Source organism: Camelus bactrianus, chromosome 15 (genome assembly GCF_048773025.1).
Source record: "Camelus bactrianus isolate YW-2024 breed Bactrian camel chromosome 15, ASM4877302v1, whole genome shotgun sequence".
In the NCBI taxonomy this organism is placed as follows: domain Eukaryota; kingdom Metazoa; phylum Chordata; class Mammalia; order Artiodactyla; family Camelidae; genus Camelus; species Camelus bactrianus.
Window position 1 is genome coordinate 23,089,526 of NC_133553.1, and position 15,427 is coordinate 23,104,952.

The 15,427-nt window shown below is 39.0% G+C and overlaps 1 protein-coding gene across 1 annotated transcript in view; it reads right to left on the minus strand.

Annotated features, from left to right (window-relative positions):
- Positions 1-15,427, minus strand: part of NBAS (NBAS subunit of NRZ tethering complex) — a 277,415-nt gene that overhangs the window by 125,529 nt on the left and 136,459 nt on the right. Inside the window, exons 32-35 of the mRNA XM_010947343.3 lie at positions 13,348-13,461; positions 7,631-7,744; positions 5,318-5,475; positions 4,455-4,544 (exon numbers count right to left, since the gene is read on the minus strand). Coding sequence (XP_010945645.2) covers positions 4,455-4,544; positions 5,318-5,475; positions 7,631-7,744; positions 13,348-13,461 — 476 coding nt within the window. The remainder of the gene's footprint in view (positions 1-4,454; positions 4,545-5,317; positions 5,476-7,630; positions 7,745-13,347; positions 13,462-15,427) is intronic.

Consider the following 15,427-nt stretch of genomic DNA (forward strand, 5'->3'; position numbering starts at 1 on the left):
TCATACAAGATTTCCCACAGTGAAAATGATTTTTTAATGGAAAACTTGTATATAATCCATTTCCAACTCTAATTAGATTTATCTGGGGAAAACACCATGGGCTAAGTAATATAATACTAGCTAAACAAAATGTTAATATACTCTAAGTGGAATACTGTTACATCTAAAAAACATAATAAGCAACATTAATAAGAAACTGGAAATCTGTAATTTTGGTAGTTATTCACAAATTATGCATTTTGTCCTATTTAAAAATAAATATCTCATTCACAGGGACAACAGCCAATATCTTCAAACTTGGAGGCTCCATTTGTATCAAAGCAAATGCTACTACACAGCAATTACATCTTTACTTTCTTGGATATATAAGTAAAGATCATTATTTTCACAACCGAGTAATGAAAGTCTTGGCCATTAAGCAGATTATATATACAGTCAGTTCTCATATGAGTTAAAATTTAATACTGTTATTATATCTACTGTTAATGTACGACACGTGGCATCTTATAGCTAAGCACTATATTTTAATCTAATAATAGTAGCTGTAATATTCTGAAATGTACTTCATGACTCAAAGCCATAATGTGTTCAGTGAAGGTTTGGATTAACACTTCATGAGTCTAGATCCATTACAGCTTGTTGAAAGAGGACAAAGGAAGACAAGAAGGCTTTTAAGGTGCTTAAAAAAAAAAAAGAAAAAGAAAAAAGAGACAATCATTTTGGAAGAACTCCTTTTCCTTGCTAAGTGGATCCTGTGAAGGGCTGCTGGCGGTCTCCCTCATTTACTGAAGAGATTTTAATGGAGCAGTATGTGCCCACCTGTGGTAACACAGCATGTCCTGCTCCAAAGAGGCCACCAACAGGCCAGGCTGACACTTCCTAATTCATCACAGAAGCAGAAAATAGGAAACCCAGAAGCCACAAAAGGCTTTTTACAGATTTTATAAAGAAGGATGGGGATTCAGATAAGCTTATGGAACTGAACTCAGAAGAAACACGTTGCAATCCTATGCGGAACAGAGAAACGATACTCCCCTCACACCGGCCAAAACTTAACAAGATTTCAATAGAAACCAGAGCACACATATGTGAGTTAAAACTGGACATTCCTTATACTTTTAGGCTAAAATCCACTTTCTAATTCGTCTTAATCACATACTAATCTTTTTGCAATAGGAGTTTCCAACTTAGCTTTACTACATTTATTAGACATTCTCTCTGGGACAAGCACTCTGTGGAGAGGGTACAAAAATAAATGACACGCTTCCAGTTGCCACACCATACACGTGCTGCTACAATGATGTAAGATGCTTTGGGGGGTACAGAAGAGGGAACAACGAGGACTCAAGGAAAACGTTATAAAGAAAATGATACTTTAGATGGGCTCAAGGGGTCAGAAAGAAGATCAGAGCACAAGACAAGAAGGGCAGCACAGGCAGAGAGAACTCCAACACCAAAGGTGTGAAAGAGCCTACTCAGAGAATGGTAAGTTCAAGGCGACTGGAACACAGCACATGTTTAGAAGGCAGGAAAAGAGATGAGGCCAGAGAGACAGTGGAGAATGTTGCTGGACAAGCGGAGAAGAATCAGAGAGGCTCAAAAGATATAAAAATTGGGATAAAAATCTCATGAAAATCAGGTCTTCAACTAGACCTTGAAAAATGGTAAAATCTGCCAACTCCTAATAACTCAGAACATTTAGTAACTGCTGGCCAATATAAGAAGTGTTCTGAATCTCACGGAGAAAAGACTAGAGAATTTAATGTGATTTCACATCCAATAAGGGAAAACCAAACAGTGACTAATCAGTATAGACAAGTCAAAACATGCCAAAGGACAGAACGCATCCACACCACTCCAGGCCCCTGGAAAATGCGATGACTTCAGTTCAAAGGGAGAGTAACAACAATAAAAAAAAAAAAGGCCCACCGTCCGCAGTGCTGATGGTAGAACACAACCCTTCGATGAATATCGCTCTTCTACAACTGCGATGTCCAATCTGGTACCCAGTGGACTCGTGTCGCTCTTAAAATTAATTTAATTAAAATTAAACAAAATTTAAAATTTGATTCCTTAGTTGCACTATTCACATTTCAAGAACTCAACAGCTGCACGTAACTAGTGGTTACCATGTGGACAGTGGAGACAGGATATTTCCCTCACGGTAGAAAGTTCTACTCATCAGTGCTTCCCTAGAGTCACCGTTACAGGAAGAACAGGAGAAAAATCCTTATGGGCAGAAAGTCACATTACAAATTTCTTTGAGATCCTCAGGTCACTTAGCACTGACCTCGGGATACACATGTGTATTAAATGTATGTTTTGTCAAACTGAATTTTAATATAAAAGAAGGAATCATGGAAATGAGGTGATGGTACATGTTCCACTGAGGCCAAAAGCTAAATATTCTTGCCCTAACTCTATCAACAGATTCCACAACTGAAGCTTTGTATCAGAGTTCTGAAAGTAACTACATAGTATACAACTACAAGTGAGTTGAATACAACCAGTTTATAAAGAAGATGTGGTATATATACATACACAATGAATACTACTCACTCACAAAAACAGAATGAAATTTTACCACTTGTAACAACATGGGTGGGCTTGGAGGGTATTATGTTAAGTGAAATAAGTCAGACAAAGAAGGACAAATATTGTATACCACTTTTTTGTGGAATCTAAAACATACACGAGTGAATGTAACAAAAAGGAGAGAGGCTTACAGATAGAACAAACCAGTGGTTACCAGTGGGGAGAGAAAAGAAGGGAGGGGGAAAGGTAGAGTTAGAGAATTAAGAGGTACAAGCTATTAGGCATAAAATAAATAAGCTACAAGGATATACTGTACAACACAAGGAATATAGCCAATATTTTATAATAACTATAAATAGAATATAACCTTTAAAAATTGTGAATCACCATGTCATATACTTGTAACTTATATAAAATTGTACATCAACTATATCTCTATAAAAATATATAAATAAAAATTAAAAATAAATAAAATCAGTGCATGGAAATATAAAGCAACAAAAAACAAAACAAAATACAAACAAAAAAAAAGGAGATTAGATGTAGCTCACTTATCACACAGATGTCTTCTAAAATAGTTACTGGAAAAATGAATGACATTTTATACTTTGAAAGTGAACTTTACCATTTAAGAAATCCTGTGGAAACCAACCCATAAAGAGGATTAGCATCTCTTAACTTATCTAGTTAATATATTAGAAAAAGTCAACTGTCTTTGACCTGAAAAAAAAAAAAAGCTAATTCTATGTTGCTAGAACAGTCATAAAACGTTAAGTCCACAGACCAAAGGCTGACCAACAGAAGACAGGGGTCATGAGCATATCCTTACTCTTTCCTCTCCCAGGATAAATCCTCCTGAGACATATACATACTTAATGGGTCCAGACAATTTTTATTCATAAGAATTTCAATGAGGAAAGGGAAAAGGATTAGAATTCAATGGGAAATGGACAAGAGAATTGAACAGGAACCTCACAAAAGAGGCTTTCTCCTGAGATAAGCCCATCTCGTTAGTAATCAAAAAATGCAAATCAAAATCAAATAGATATCACTTAACACTTAAGAGAATAGGTAAAATTTAGAAACCCGTCCATGCCAAGGTGCTGGGTTGGAGGAAGCGGCGATGCCAAACACTGCCGGCGAGACGGCCATGGGTAAAACCACTTCAGAAGATTATTTGGGATTATGGACTGAGTTTGAACATAGACAGATATCTGATCACACATGCTTCCGGGGCTAAGTAAGGAGATGCCCAGAGAGAAAGGTCTGCACAGGTGCGCGAGAGACGTCCAGAATGACGACACAGCACTATTTTTAGTAGCCAGAACTGAAAACAAAGCAATGTCAATCAACATTAGAAAGGATAAACTGTAATAATACACACACAGCAATCACTTTCTATACAGCAGTAGCAATGACTTAACCACAATACACATAACAGCATGGATGAATCTCACAAACATAACATGAAGCACAACTATTCCTATAAAGTACAAAAACAGGTAGAATTAAACCATCATACAGCGAGGGGTGGGACAGGTTTTTAAATTACTTTGAAACAAGAACAAAAACACAAGGATCTAGTTATCAAGACTAGTCAGGAACTCTGGAGGGACAGAGAAGAGTTGGCAGTTAAAGTGGTAGAGGGTGTGCGGGCACTTGTGGAAGGCTTGCCATGCACTGTTTCCCCATCTGCATGATGGTTTCACGGATGCACTCCTCATCACACTTGGTTGAGCTGGACATTTTTGCTTTTTGCATTTTTCTCTATGAATATGGTATATTCATATATTTTATATACAAAAAAGTTTAAAAGAAAGACAGTCTCCCCGCCCCACCCCCACACACGGTCAGGCTACTCAGCTCCCTTCCATCCACAACCACTTTTTAAACTCCCCTTCCCTCTCACCCTCACTCACCTCTTGGAGCGCTTTACTGACCAAAGGTGGGACACTGATGCTCGCCCCTCCTTCTGGATGGATCTGGAAATTCACTCTTTGATAAAGAATCTGAAAAAAAGGACACAATATATTATAAAGAAATTGTCTTTAAATTTGCCTTACTTTACAATTTAGGCTTGAAACTTAAGAAGTACTCTTCAGGGAAAAAAAATCAAAAGCACTATTTCCCAATGAATACTTTCTGGTAACTGGCTTACGTCAGGGCTTCGTGAACACCTTCACAAGGACGCAACAGCAGTTTCAGAAGTGAGATTCAACTGTGAAAAACCTGATATACAATGTAATGAATGACTGTGAGATGAAAACGTGAATTCCAGAATCTCTTTATTTACCAGTGTACATACTTGACAGTGTTCCTCGACCAGAGCACTATCCTCCCTGAAATAGACTTTTCCTGTGAATTTTAGGAAATTCCGCTTCTCTCCAACCAAAGCCCACATCCTGCCGTTTCCAAAGAGCTTCAAAGGGGATGGTGCCACCACTGATTTTACCTCATATGGTTTCAAATATATTGTAAAGGACCATTGCTTATATATTTTATTCTTGACAACACTAACTTTCTCCATTATATTTGATAATTTATTTCCTAACACTACCTTCTTTTTTCTCATACCTGCATCCTTTCTTCTTTACTGTAATAAAGCCAACAATACTAATTTATATCCTAGTATTTTCAAATCCCTTTTCATATGAGTGATATTTTTCTTCCATAAATTAAAATTTTCATATTATTGGGAAAAAATGATCACAAATCTCAGATCCGCAGACCCAATAAAATACACTTCACATAGGTCAGGACTGACTCTATTGGAAGCACTTACTTCTGTCTGCAGAGAGCTGCTAGCAGCCAGGAGAAGCTGGATGCTGCCAGGAGGGCAATGTGTCAATGCAAATGCCATGAGCTCCTGGCGCGCGGCCAAGTCCTGGTAGCCTTCTGCCTGTCCTAACTGGCTACAGACATCCCAACTTTTAGAATAACCTGGAAAATGGGCAGGAAAAAAACAAGCTGATTTTCATTCAAAAAAGAAAAACCTTAATTTTACATGAGAAACGCAATGGCTTTTTGCTTAGGTGTTATGTTCCCAAAGCAAAGTCAATCATTAGTGACAACACATTACTATATAAGCAGAGACACTAAGGATGTAAAATAGAAAAGAAAGGTTAGGTGAATTTATTATCCAGAAAGTTCAGCACTGCTCCAGACAAGTTTTTCTGATAAACTATGTTAAATTTTAGGTTACCTGATAATGACTATAAATAATCTACCTAGTTTTGATATTGAGTAAAAAAACTGGCTATCTGAATTCACAAAGACTTGAGGGTATGGCCCAGACACTTGTGTGAGCTTCAGAAAGTTCCAAGTATCACACTTCCTTTACTACTACTACTACTACTACTACTACTACTACTACTACTACTACTACTACTACTACTACTACTACTACTAGTAATAGTAATAATAATAATAATATCATCTCCCTCATTGGGTTGTTAAAAGAATTAAAAACAATCTGTATTTAAAAGCACTTTATAAATTGCAAAGTGCCAGAAAAAGAGAAATTATCATAGACAGCTGCACAGAATCATTCATGTTATAGACGAAGACAGATCCAAGGTCAGTGCCAAAAATACAGTCCGCCCCTGGCTCCCAGCAGAGAGCTTTTTCCAACACAAGCTCATACTCTGAATTCTTAAACTGTACTTCTAGTCTTCTTTGAAAGAGTTCCGGTTAGAAAGCAGGATTTTTTCCCAAGTACAAAGACCTCAGCCCGATGTAAGGTACCATCCTTACAAGAATAAAATTATCACAAAGCTGTCCAAATAAATGACAAAAAGTTAAGACAACAATGTTTTCCATAATACCATAATTACTCTGAGCTTAATGCTGCAAAACCACTAGGTTAATATTACAGAACCCAGTTCCTTCATGAAATGAGTGTTCTAAAACTGAGGTTATAAAGCACCAAGCTCCTTCCCAGAATTTTTCACATCTGCAGACTCTCCTTGACCAAAGTTTAGCCAGGCTTCTCTGAGCCTTCTTCTCGACGAGGCCTGTTCTGTGGTCCAGTCCTAGCTGAGCCTGTAGTTTCAGCAGGAATCCCACCAAGTCAGCTGAGAGAAAAATCTCTCACCCCTGATACCTGGCCGCCCGGGCCTGCCATTAGCAAGAACCCCACTCAGTCAGTATAGTGAGAATCCCCCACCCTTGACGTCTCATCACTAGTTTTTCAGCCAGTGGCCCCATGACTCTGCTCCTCAGCTGTAAATGTCTTTTCTGTCTTTGGAGTTGAGCCTGATCTCTCACCTCTATTGCAAAAATCCTGAATAAAGTCTTCCTTACGATTTTAAACGGTGTCAGCGTAATTTTTTCTTTAACAGTATTCATACAGAAAGTATACAAATCGTAAGTGCACAACTCCAGGCATTACCATGAACTGAAGCCCTGCATTTGTAACCACCCACCAGGAGTGCACAGACAGTGGGGAAAAAGACGTGCCTGAGCGTTCACATATTCAGGCACAGATACAAAAGGCAGATCATTTAGTACAGAGCCTATGATAAGACACCACCACTTCCTACCCCTCTGGGGAAGGCGTTCTTTAATAGAGAAATTACTCCACAACAAAACCTACTTATCCTCCAGAAACTTGAATTATAATTTCAATACAGAAAATTTTAGGCTTGTAAACTATTTCTCTGTTTCTCAACATTAATTTGAAAAGCACTATGTTATCTTCAAAAATGAAAAAGGAATAGAAATATTGACAATTTATAGTCACAAATTGTAGATGCTTCAAAAATTTTAAATTTTCTTTCATATAGCAAATACATAAAAAGATGTTAAAATATTTTACATAAAATTGTTACTATGATTATGAGTTTGTTTTTAACATGGAATGGAAAGCAACCAAAATCTCAGATAAAATATAACCTTTGAGCCCATTAAAGTATTTACATTAATATACAGGCATATGGAATACATGCTTATCAGGGCTCCCAAAATATTTCTAAAGACTTAGGAACACAATGTGGCTGGCTTACCAATTAGGCCAACTGATTTCAAAACAGAACTTTTCCATTATTCATTATGTAAAGAGGACATGAGCAAAGTGTTAAGTGAGTGTCTACTTCACCTGTGGCCATCAGCTCCTGACAATGCACACTGGCAGCTTTGTAGTCATGGAAACGAAGGGCCTGCTCTACTAGAAGGATTAGAACCTGTCCGCGTCTTTCCTCTGGATCTTCCCCTGTAAACACATGCAAGTTACTTAGTGATTCGGGCAACCATCAATTGACAGAAGAGGTCCTTAACAAATCTTTCCAATTAATTCAAAAATAAAAAATAGAGAGTAGATTGATTTTTAAAAAATTATACAACAGCACCTTAGACTTCCCAATCTATTTATTAATCATGGAATTGGCTTTCAGTTTCCTAAGTGATCAATGATTAGTATCAGCCCCAGACCAGCCATTCCGACCTAAGTGGGTAGAAGAAATAGGTACTTTCAACATTTTTCCTATTTTTTTTAAAATATTTTACCCTTTGAATGTTCTAATTATAATTAATAAATGACAAATATGAGGGGGAAAAACTTAAATGCAAAGTAAAACGGACTTAAATTTTATAGTTCCACTGTGATAAAGTTAATTCATCTGTCAGGCTGCCCCAGAGGTCCAACCCACATCACAAATCTAAACTGAAGTCAGCCGACACTTAGGGAGGCACCAGCAAAGAAACTGAACATACACCAATCACAATCCTCCCGCTCACCTTAGGGAGCTCACCTTCCCCTAGAAAACAGGGCCTGCTCACCCCAACCCCCCAGCCAATCACGCCCTGTTTCCCTGGCTCCTACACTAACATTCTTTAAACTCACTCTAGCCCCAAATCCAGGAGCAAGAGTTCCACTGCCCGTGAGGCACTGCACCCCACCAATCCATGAATTATCTCCCCTTGAATAGAGGACATCAAACTCATTATGAAACAGTTTCAGTTTTGTCATTACAACTGACAGCACTAATCTTTTATTTATCAAGTGAGCACGTAGACTCTAAGCATATATGCCAAAATTCAGCTTAACCCAAAGATCTTAAATTATTTTCCCAAGAATGCTCTACAAGTCTGCTTAGATGTCACTTCCTTCTCTGGCATCTCCAGACTCTCTTCACTTACAAGGTGCCCCTCCTACATGTTCCTGTACTTGCCATTCTCTGAATACCAATTCACTGGAATTATCTTTTTAATAATCTACACCCTCTATCAGAACTTAAGCTCTTAGAGGACAGCAGATGCTTCCTTGTTGAAGTCTCAGTACCTAGCACCAAGTCTTGCACACAATAGGGCAGAAATATGTATCCTCAATGAAACTGGCATAGATTCAATTCAGAATGTAATTTTCAACTACAAGACAATTCAAACCTACAACACCAATACTATTGGTATATCTGAACCAAAAGGAAAAAAGTAAAAACTCTTTTATATTTTAATGAGGTACTGGAAACTTAAAATTACTTTCAATATTCCCAAGGGGAATATTTGTATTTTCTGGAAGAAAAAGTAAACATAACATAGAAAAAGTTAAATGAAACTTTTAAAATATGTCTCCCATTCATCTTCTTTCGTGTTTTAATGGTTTGAATAGGATCCAAAGCAAAGACTGGCCCAAGCTACCCTAAAAGGATTCTTTAAAAGAGAGATCTTATAGCACTAAATTCATATTATTATTAGAAGAACACACTCATGTTTTAGTAACAGTAACATGTAATACTATAAATGGAATAATACGTAAAAGTTTCTCAATAATAAACGCACTTATCACAATTAGTATAAAACCTATTTCCTAGATAGTACTCTTGAAATGTTTGCATTTATTCAGAATATCTAAATCAAAAATGAAAAAGCCAGGTGTGATTTTTTTTTAAGCTGATAACTTGGGTAGGTTATAAAGGTATTTTGCAGACCTAACTGAAGCCTCCAATTGGCTAACTTAGCCTTGTAAGGGTCCACTGATTGCCATCATGTGACATCAAGAAAGGTAGAAACATAGGGTAAGAACGAAGGATTCAAAGTCAGAAACTTCTAAACTGTGAAATCTTCAATAAATTATTTAATTTCTTTCTTCCTGTTTCCTTTCCTCACATGCAAAATGAGATTCATATGTCTGCTACAAAGGACACAGTAAAAGGTAACTTAGATTAAGTAAAAAAGTATCAAATGAGAATTACTGTTGCTATTAATGTAAACTTTTATATGCAGATGGGTCAAATATGACCTTGAAGTCTATAGTTCAATTATTTAACTGCTTTTAATTCTATAAAGTTCTAATTTGAGCAGATGGTTAAAATGAGAAGTATAAGCAAAAATAGGTTTGAAAAGAATGGTATCTAGAAAAATACTACGAACAAAATGAAATTCACAGGGAGAGCAGCCAGGAGTACGGCCAGACCAGAAATCTATTAAAGAAAGTGATTCAGATGTTTAGCTTGAAGAAAATACTGACGGTGGCATGACAAGGCCTTGAGGATATGGAATAGAATTTAAACTGGCCACCAATTCTTTGATCCTCTTTCTAAAGGTGGAGTTTAATGCTTTTCCCTTTGTGGGGGTGGGTGCTGCCCAGTGATTACTTCTAACAAACAGAATAAGGTATAAAGGACAGTGTGCGACTTCAAGAGCAGGTCATGAAAGGCCGTACAGAGTCCTCCCTGCTCTCTCGCGGCAGCTGCTCTGGGAGAAACCCCAGGAGGTGCCGCATGGAGAGGACACTCAGAAGCTCTATGGAGAGGTCCGTGTGGCAGGGAGCTGAGGCCTCTGACCACCAGCCAGGGAGGAACGGAGGCCTCTTCCAACAGCCACGTAAGCCAGCTCAGAAGCAGATCACCCAGGCCCAGTCAAGATTTTAGGCAGAGTCTATAAACATTTCCCCGGAACTTGGGAGGGCCTGTGTGACTGCTTCTGTGAACAAGACATGATGGAAATGAAGCTCCCCAAATTCCAAGGCTAAATTATAGAAAAGGGCCATGAAGCTCTTCTTGGCTTCTCTTGGGATACTGGCTCTGGGAGACTTCAGCTACCATGTAAGACATCTGAGTGCTCGGAGGCCACCTTGAGGAAAGACTACATAGCAGAGAAAGTCCCAGCTACTCTACCCCCAGCTTTTTAAATCTTCTCAGCCCAGATGCCAGACATGTGAATAAAGCAGCCTTTACGATGAGCCCATCACTAGCCACTATATCTGACTGAAGTTTCATAAAAGACCCTAAACTGCCCGGCTAAGCCCAGTCAACCTCCAGAACCAGGACAGATAAAAAGCAATGACTGTGCTTATTTTAAGCCCCTAAGTTTGGGGGTGGTTTGTAAAGCAGCAATAAATAGACAGAACACTCTAGAAGCTTCAGATGCATGTCACCTGCCTTGTGATCCCTTTCTTAACACCACCCCACCCCCAGCAAAACATTAGGACTGCCTTTCTTCAACGTTTCAATTGTCTTTCTTTCTTCTGTAACAGTTGTTTACAGAAGCCATGTTCTACCATCACACCCTTCACTGCAGCATAATTCACTGCTTCCTCCGCCTCTAAGATTCTAAACTCCCAGAGGCCAGCAGGTGTGTAACAGAACTGTGAATCCAAAGTACCCTCAAGGTGACCTTACTTTATCCCTCTGCAGCCTCCATTTCCTCATCTGTGAAATGTGGCTAACAAGAGGCTGAAGGGTGCTGGCAACAAGAGGTTGAAGGGTGCCAGCACACGGTGGCCACTGACACGTATCAGCTATTATTATGTACGCTCAGGGGCTCACAGTACGAATACTATGTTGAGTGAAATGTAGATTTCACTTATTCTTTGATGATACCGTGCTGAAGGCGTAATATAGATTCCACATGGAAGTCTGAAATCGAGGTGGCCAAGTTGAAATGGTTCCAAATACTAGAACTAAAACAGCTGCAATGAAGAAAAGAGGTCGAACACCGTGTGTTCTATGTGCTCTGCAGACTGAAGAAGAACGTTCATTCCGTTAAAAATACCGGTTTGCCAGGATCACTGATATTCCTACTTCTATGTCAAAGTCGCAAGGACAAAAATGGAAATTAAGCCTAGTCGGCAGGTACCTGGAAAATGCAGGCAGCATCCCTGACTGCTTCATCAGTGTCTATGCACTGGATCCTTACGAAATTCTTCCCTGATGCTCAGAGTGCTTCAAAGTTTACACAGTGCTTTTAGAGCATTAACTCATTTAGGTCTCTTATAACCTGGCAGGTGAAGCAAGGGGGTGTCATTCCTGTTTGACATCATTTAGCAAATGAATGGGACAGTCAAGACTGAAGCAGTCTTCTGACCCCACAACCTACTTCTCCCCAGCCATCCAAGACACGCCTGATGGACCAGTCAGTGTCAGCATCCTTCCAAGGCTGCTGCAAGTCCAGAGGTAAAGATGCTAATAGTATGCTTTCAGATAGGCTAGAAAAGGACAACTATACACTAAAATCTACTAAGACTACAGACCTTAGGAAGAGTTCTATATATTGAGATTTTAAAATATTAATAAACATTTCCACTAGTTATGCTAAATATATACATTTAAAAGTTCTAAATATAAACAAATAATCCTCTTTACCTTTTTTAAGCTAAAAATGGAATTTATTTCAACTTAAGTAAAAAAAGAAAAAATTCTGGGGATAGAAGTATCTTTAAGCAGGATTAGATCCAGAAACATGTAAGATATTATTGGAGAATTTTCTTTCTCTCTCTCAAATGAGTTTATTTTCAGAAAACTGATCAGGAAAGTGACTGCCAGAATCGCCAAGGTTGTATATGACTTTCATTTGGAAAGAAAGAGGCTCTGTCTTCCTGTGTTCAAATATCAACTAGCAGGAAAAATTCTGATTGGTTCTGCTTAAGTCACACTGTCATCCCTGAATTGGCTGGTGGACAGAATACTGTGGTCAACCACCGTGGCAAAGCATCTTGATTGGCAAGTCCAGTGGGGTCACATGGGCTGGGAGAGGGATGGTGTCCCAAAAGAAGATCCGCTCAGCAAACAGACAAACATGTCTAGTACAGATAACTAGTGTTTCAAGTCAGCAGGGGGTTAGTGTTTACTCTTTTAGTTGAAATGGGACGGTAAACGTCACAATATTGTGCTAGATCCATTTGAAAATCTTAAGCTGCACATTTAAAATCTGTTTAAGAAGATAAGGACACGCTTGAAGATGTCCATCAGATGGGATGCACAGAGGATGAGCCAAAAATACAAAAGAAAAGTATAAAGGGCTGGTGAGCAGAACAGCGTGAAACATGAAATGCGGAGTCAGAGAGACCTGCCCGGAAAGTCACAGTCTGCTGTTTAACTCTGCTGAGCAGGACACTCAACTTCTCAGACCTTCAATTTCCCTTGTAAAATGGAAAGGACACATCATCACCACCATTTAACAGAAGATGAAGTAAGCTAATACATGCGAAAACCCGATCAAATAGTAAATGCACACATTTTTCTAAGAAATGGTTTAGGTTCAAAAATATTACACCAAATTTGGACACTGAAGGTGAACCGGTAGGGCTGGTCTGCTCTACATTAAGTTTTCTGGTTATAAATTATAACCCTGACGACTGTTTCTGATCTCACAACCACTTCGTGGCACCCCAAATTAGCCTGTCCTCATTTAAAGAACAGAAGGTCCGAGCAGCTCAATACAGGTACACATTTTTATAACATTCCCATCTTTCTAGAAAAGATAAATCCTGCCCAAAAGCAGCTCTCCTGATGCGTATAAGCGTATATTCCAATGTTTTCCTAGGATGTCAAGAATAACACAGATCCCTTACTCTGCAGTTTAGCGTCCAAAACGTACCTGAGACCCTCAGCAACTCAGCAAGGCCCAGAAGCTTGGCAGACTGTCTGTAGCACGTGGGGGACTGGGAAATACACTCCTTGATGAGGCCGATCCGATCAGAGCACAATCGCACTGCAAGAGAAAGACATACTGAAGACCTGTGGCCACGGACAGAGCCCAGGGCATCGTGACCTTCCTGATTTAAGGCACTCAAACAAAATAAAACTATGTTAACCTCTAGGTCAATAATAATTAAGTAAAAGACACAATTTTAAAAAAAAAGTAAAGTTATTGTTGCTTCTGCATAAATGATGTACAACATGGATCTTTTCTTTTATCACCAAACCTCTGAAACACAGCAAATGAACTGAGATTCTGAAGCTAGGAGAAGTGTCATCTTTTCAAGTTCCAAGTCAGATTAGGGAAAGCTCTAAAACCTCACCCACTTCCTGCTACACCAGTCCTCCCACCTTACCTTAACCCCCTGAAATCCATTCCACGTTCCAAATATCCACTGTCCACCTCCACCACGTCACCTCGTTCTGGAGGGCAGGAGTCCTCACTAGTCCAATTTATTAGCCTCTCTCCAAAAGCAGTCCCCATTTTCCCACCTAAGCTACACGTCAGGAAAATAAAGTACGTCTGATCACACCAACTCACACTATGGAGTAGTTAAGCACACAAAGGGGAAAAAAAAATGCCTCGAGTTAAAGAGTTTTATGTATATACTAGAAAGGAGTGGTATCTATTTATGATAGAGGTGTCAATCTTTGAGAAACACGTCACTACCTGGGAAGCTGGGACCCAATAAATGCAACAATTATCATGATAGCAGCTGACACTGGAAGAGTATGACCTGTATCCCAGGCGCTGTTGTATGCGCTTTACGTGAGTTAACCCAACAGGGCAGAACCCGAAAAGGCAGGTACTGTCATCCTCAGGGGAAGAAACTGAGGTGCAGAAGTTTAAGTACTTAGGCCAAAGTCACTGCAAGTGATGGGACCTGAATTAGATCCAGCTCCTTAAATGTTTTCCACACCCCCATTCCTTTATCCATTCCTAAATCCATGGCTACATTGCATACATCCTGTGTTCTCCCCACACTACTTCTGGGTAGGTGGGAGGGGGCTCAGGGGTTGGGGACATGAAGGAGAAAGGGGGCAGCTTTTATTTGGAATGGGCTTTTTTTAGGGGGCGGGGTAAGTTTTTATTATGATTAAATTTCAAACTTACAGAAAGTTCACAAGAATGGTCCAAAGAACTCCTCTACAGTTTTTGCCAAGATTAACCAACTGTTAATAATTTCTCCATTCACACTTGCAATCATGCATGCCCTTCCTCCCTCCCGCTACACACGCATGTATATTCATAAATATATGTATCTACACACATCTATTTTTTTGAACCATTCAAGAGTAAGTTGCAAGTATTGTGTCTTTTTGCCCTAAATGCTTTAGCGTGTATTGGGCTATTTTAAGATGTCTATTTACGCAGCTCCAGGTACAGCACTCCCGCTGTGGCCTTTACTATGAAGTCAAAGGTAGATGTAGCCTTCAGTTACTTCACAATCATGACAGCCAACAGCTACATCCAAGCACAGCTTCTGAAGACTGTATTATTGTTCTCAGTACACACTGCAATTATTCATATCCCAAATACCCACCTCACTAACTTCGGGCTTGGCAATGGCACTTCTACAGGCAATGAAGTGTGAGTGGAAGTGACAAGCCCCTTCTGAGCAAAAGCTTAAGAGTCATCTCGGATTCCTCATCTCTTCCCTCTGCTGACAGAACGCCACGTTTAAACTTCTCATATCGCACTGAGATCTCTGAGGGTTTTTTTCTTTTCTGACTACAGAACAGTCTAACAAAAACTAACTGATACAATACACTTCAAGTTTTTCCATAACTTTTCTCAATCAAAAAATTGTTTTTTTCCCTCTACATCTGCTATTTTGTGCTTTCCTCCTAGGATATATTTTAAGATGTGTATCACTACTTCAATATTTCAGATTCAGTAACTATAAGAAAGGTACTTTCTACATATTTCTAATTTGATTTTCAAAACAATACCTGTCATAGATATTACTGTCCCTCTA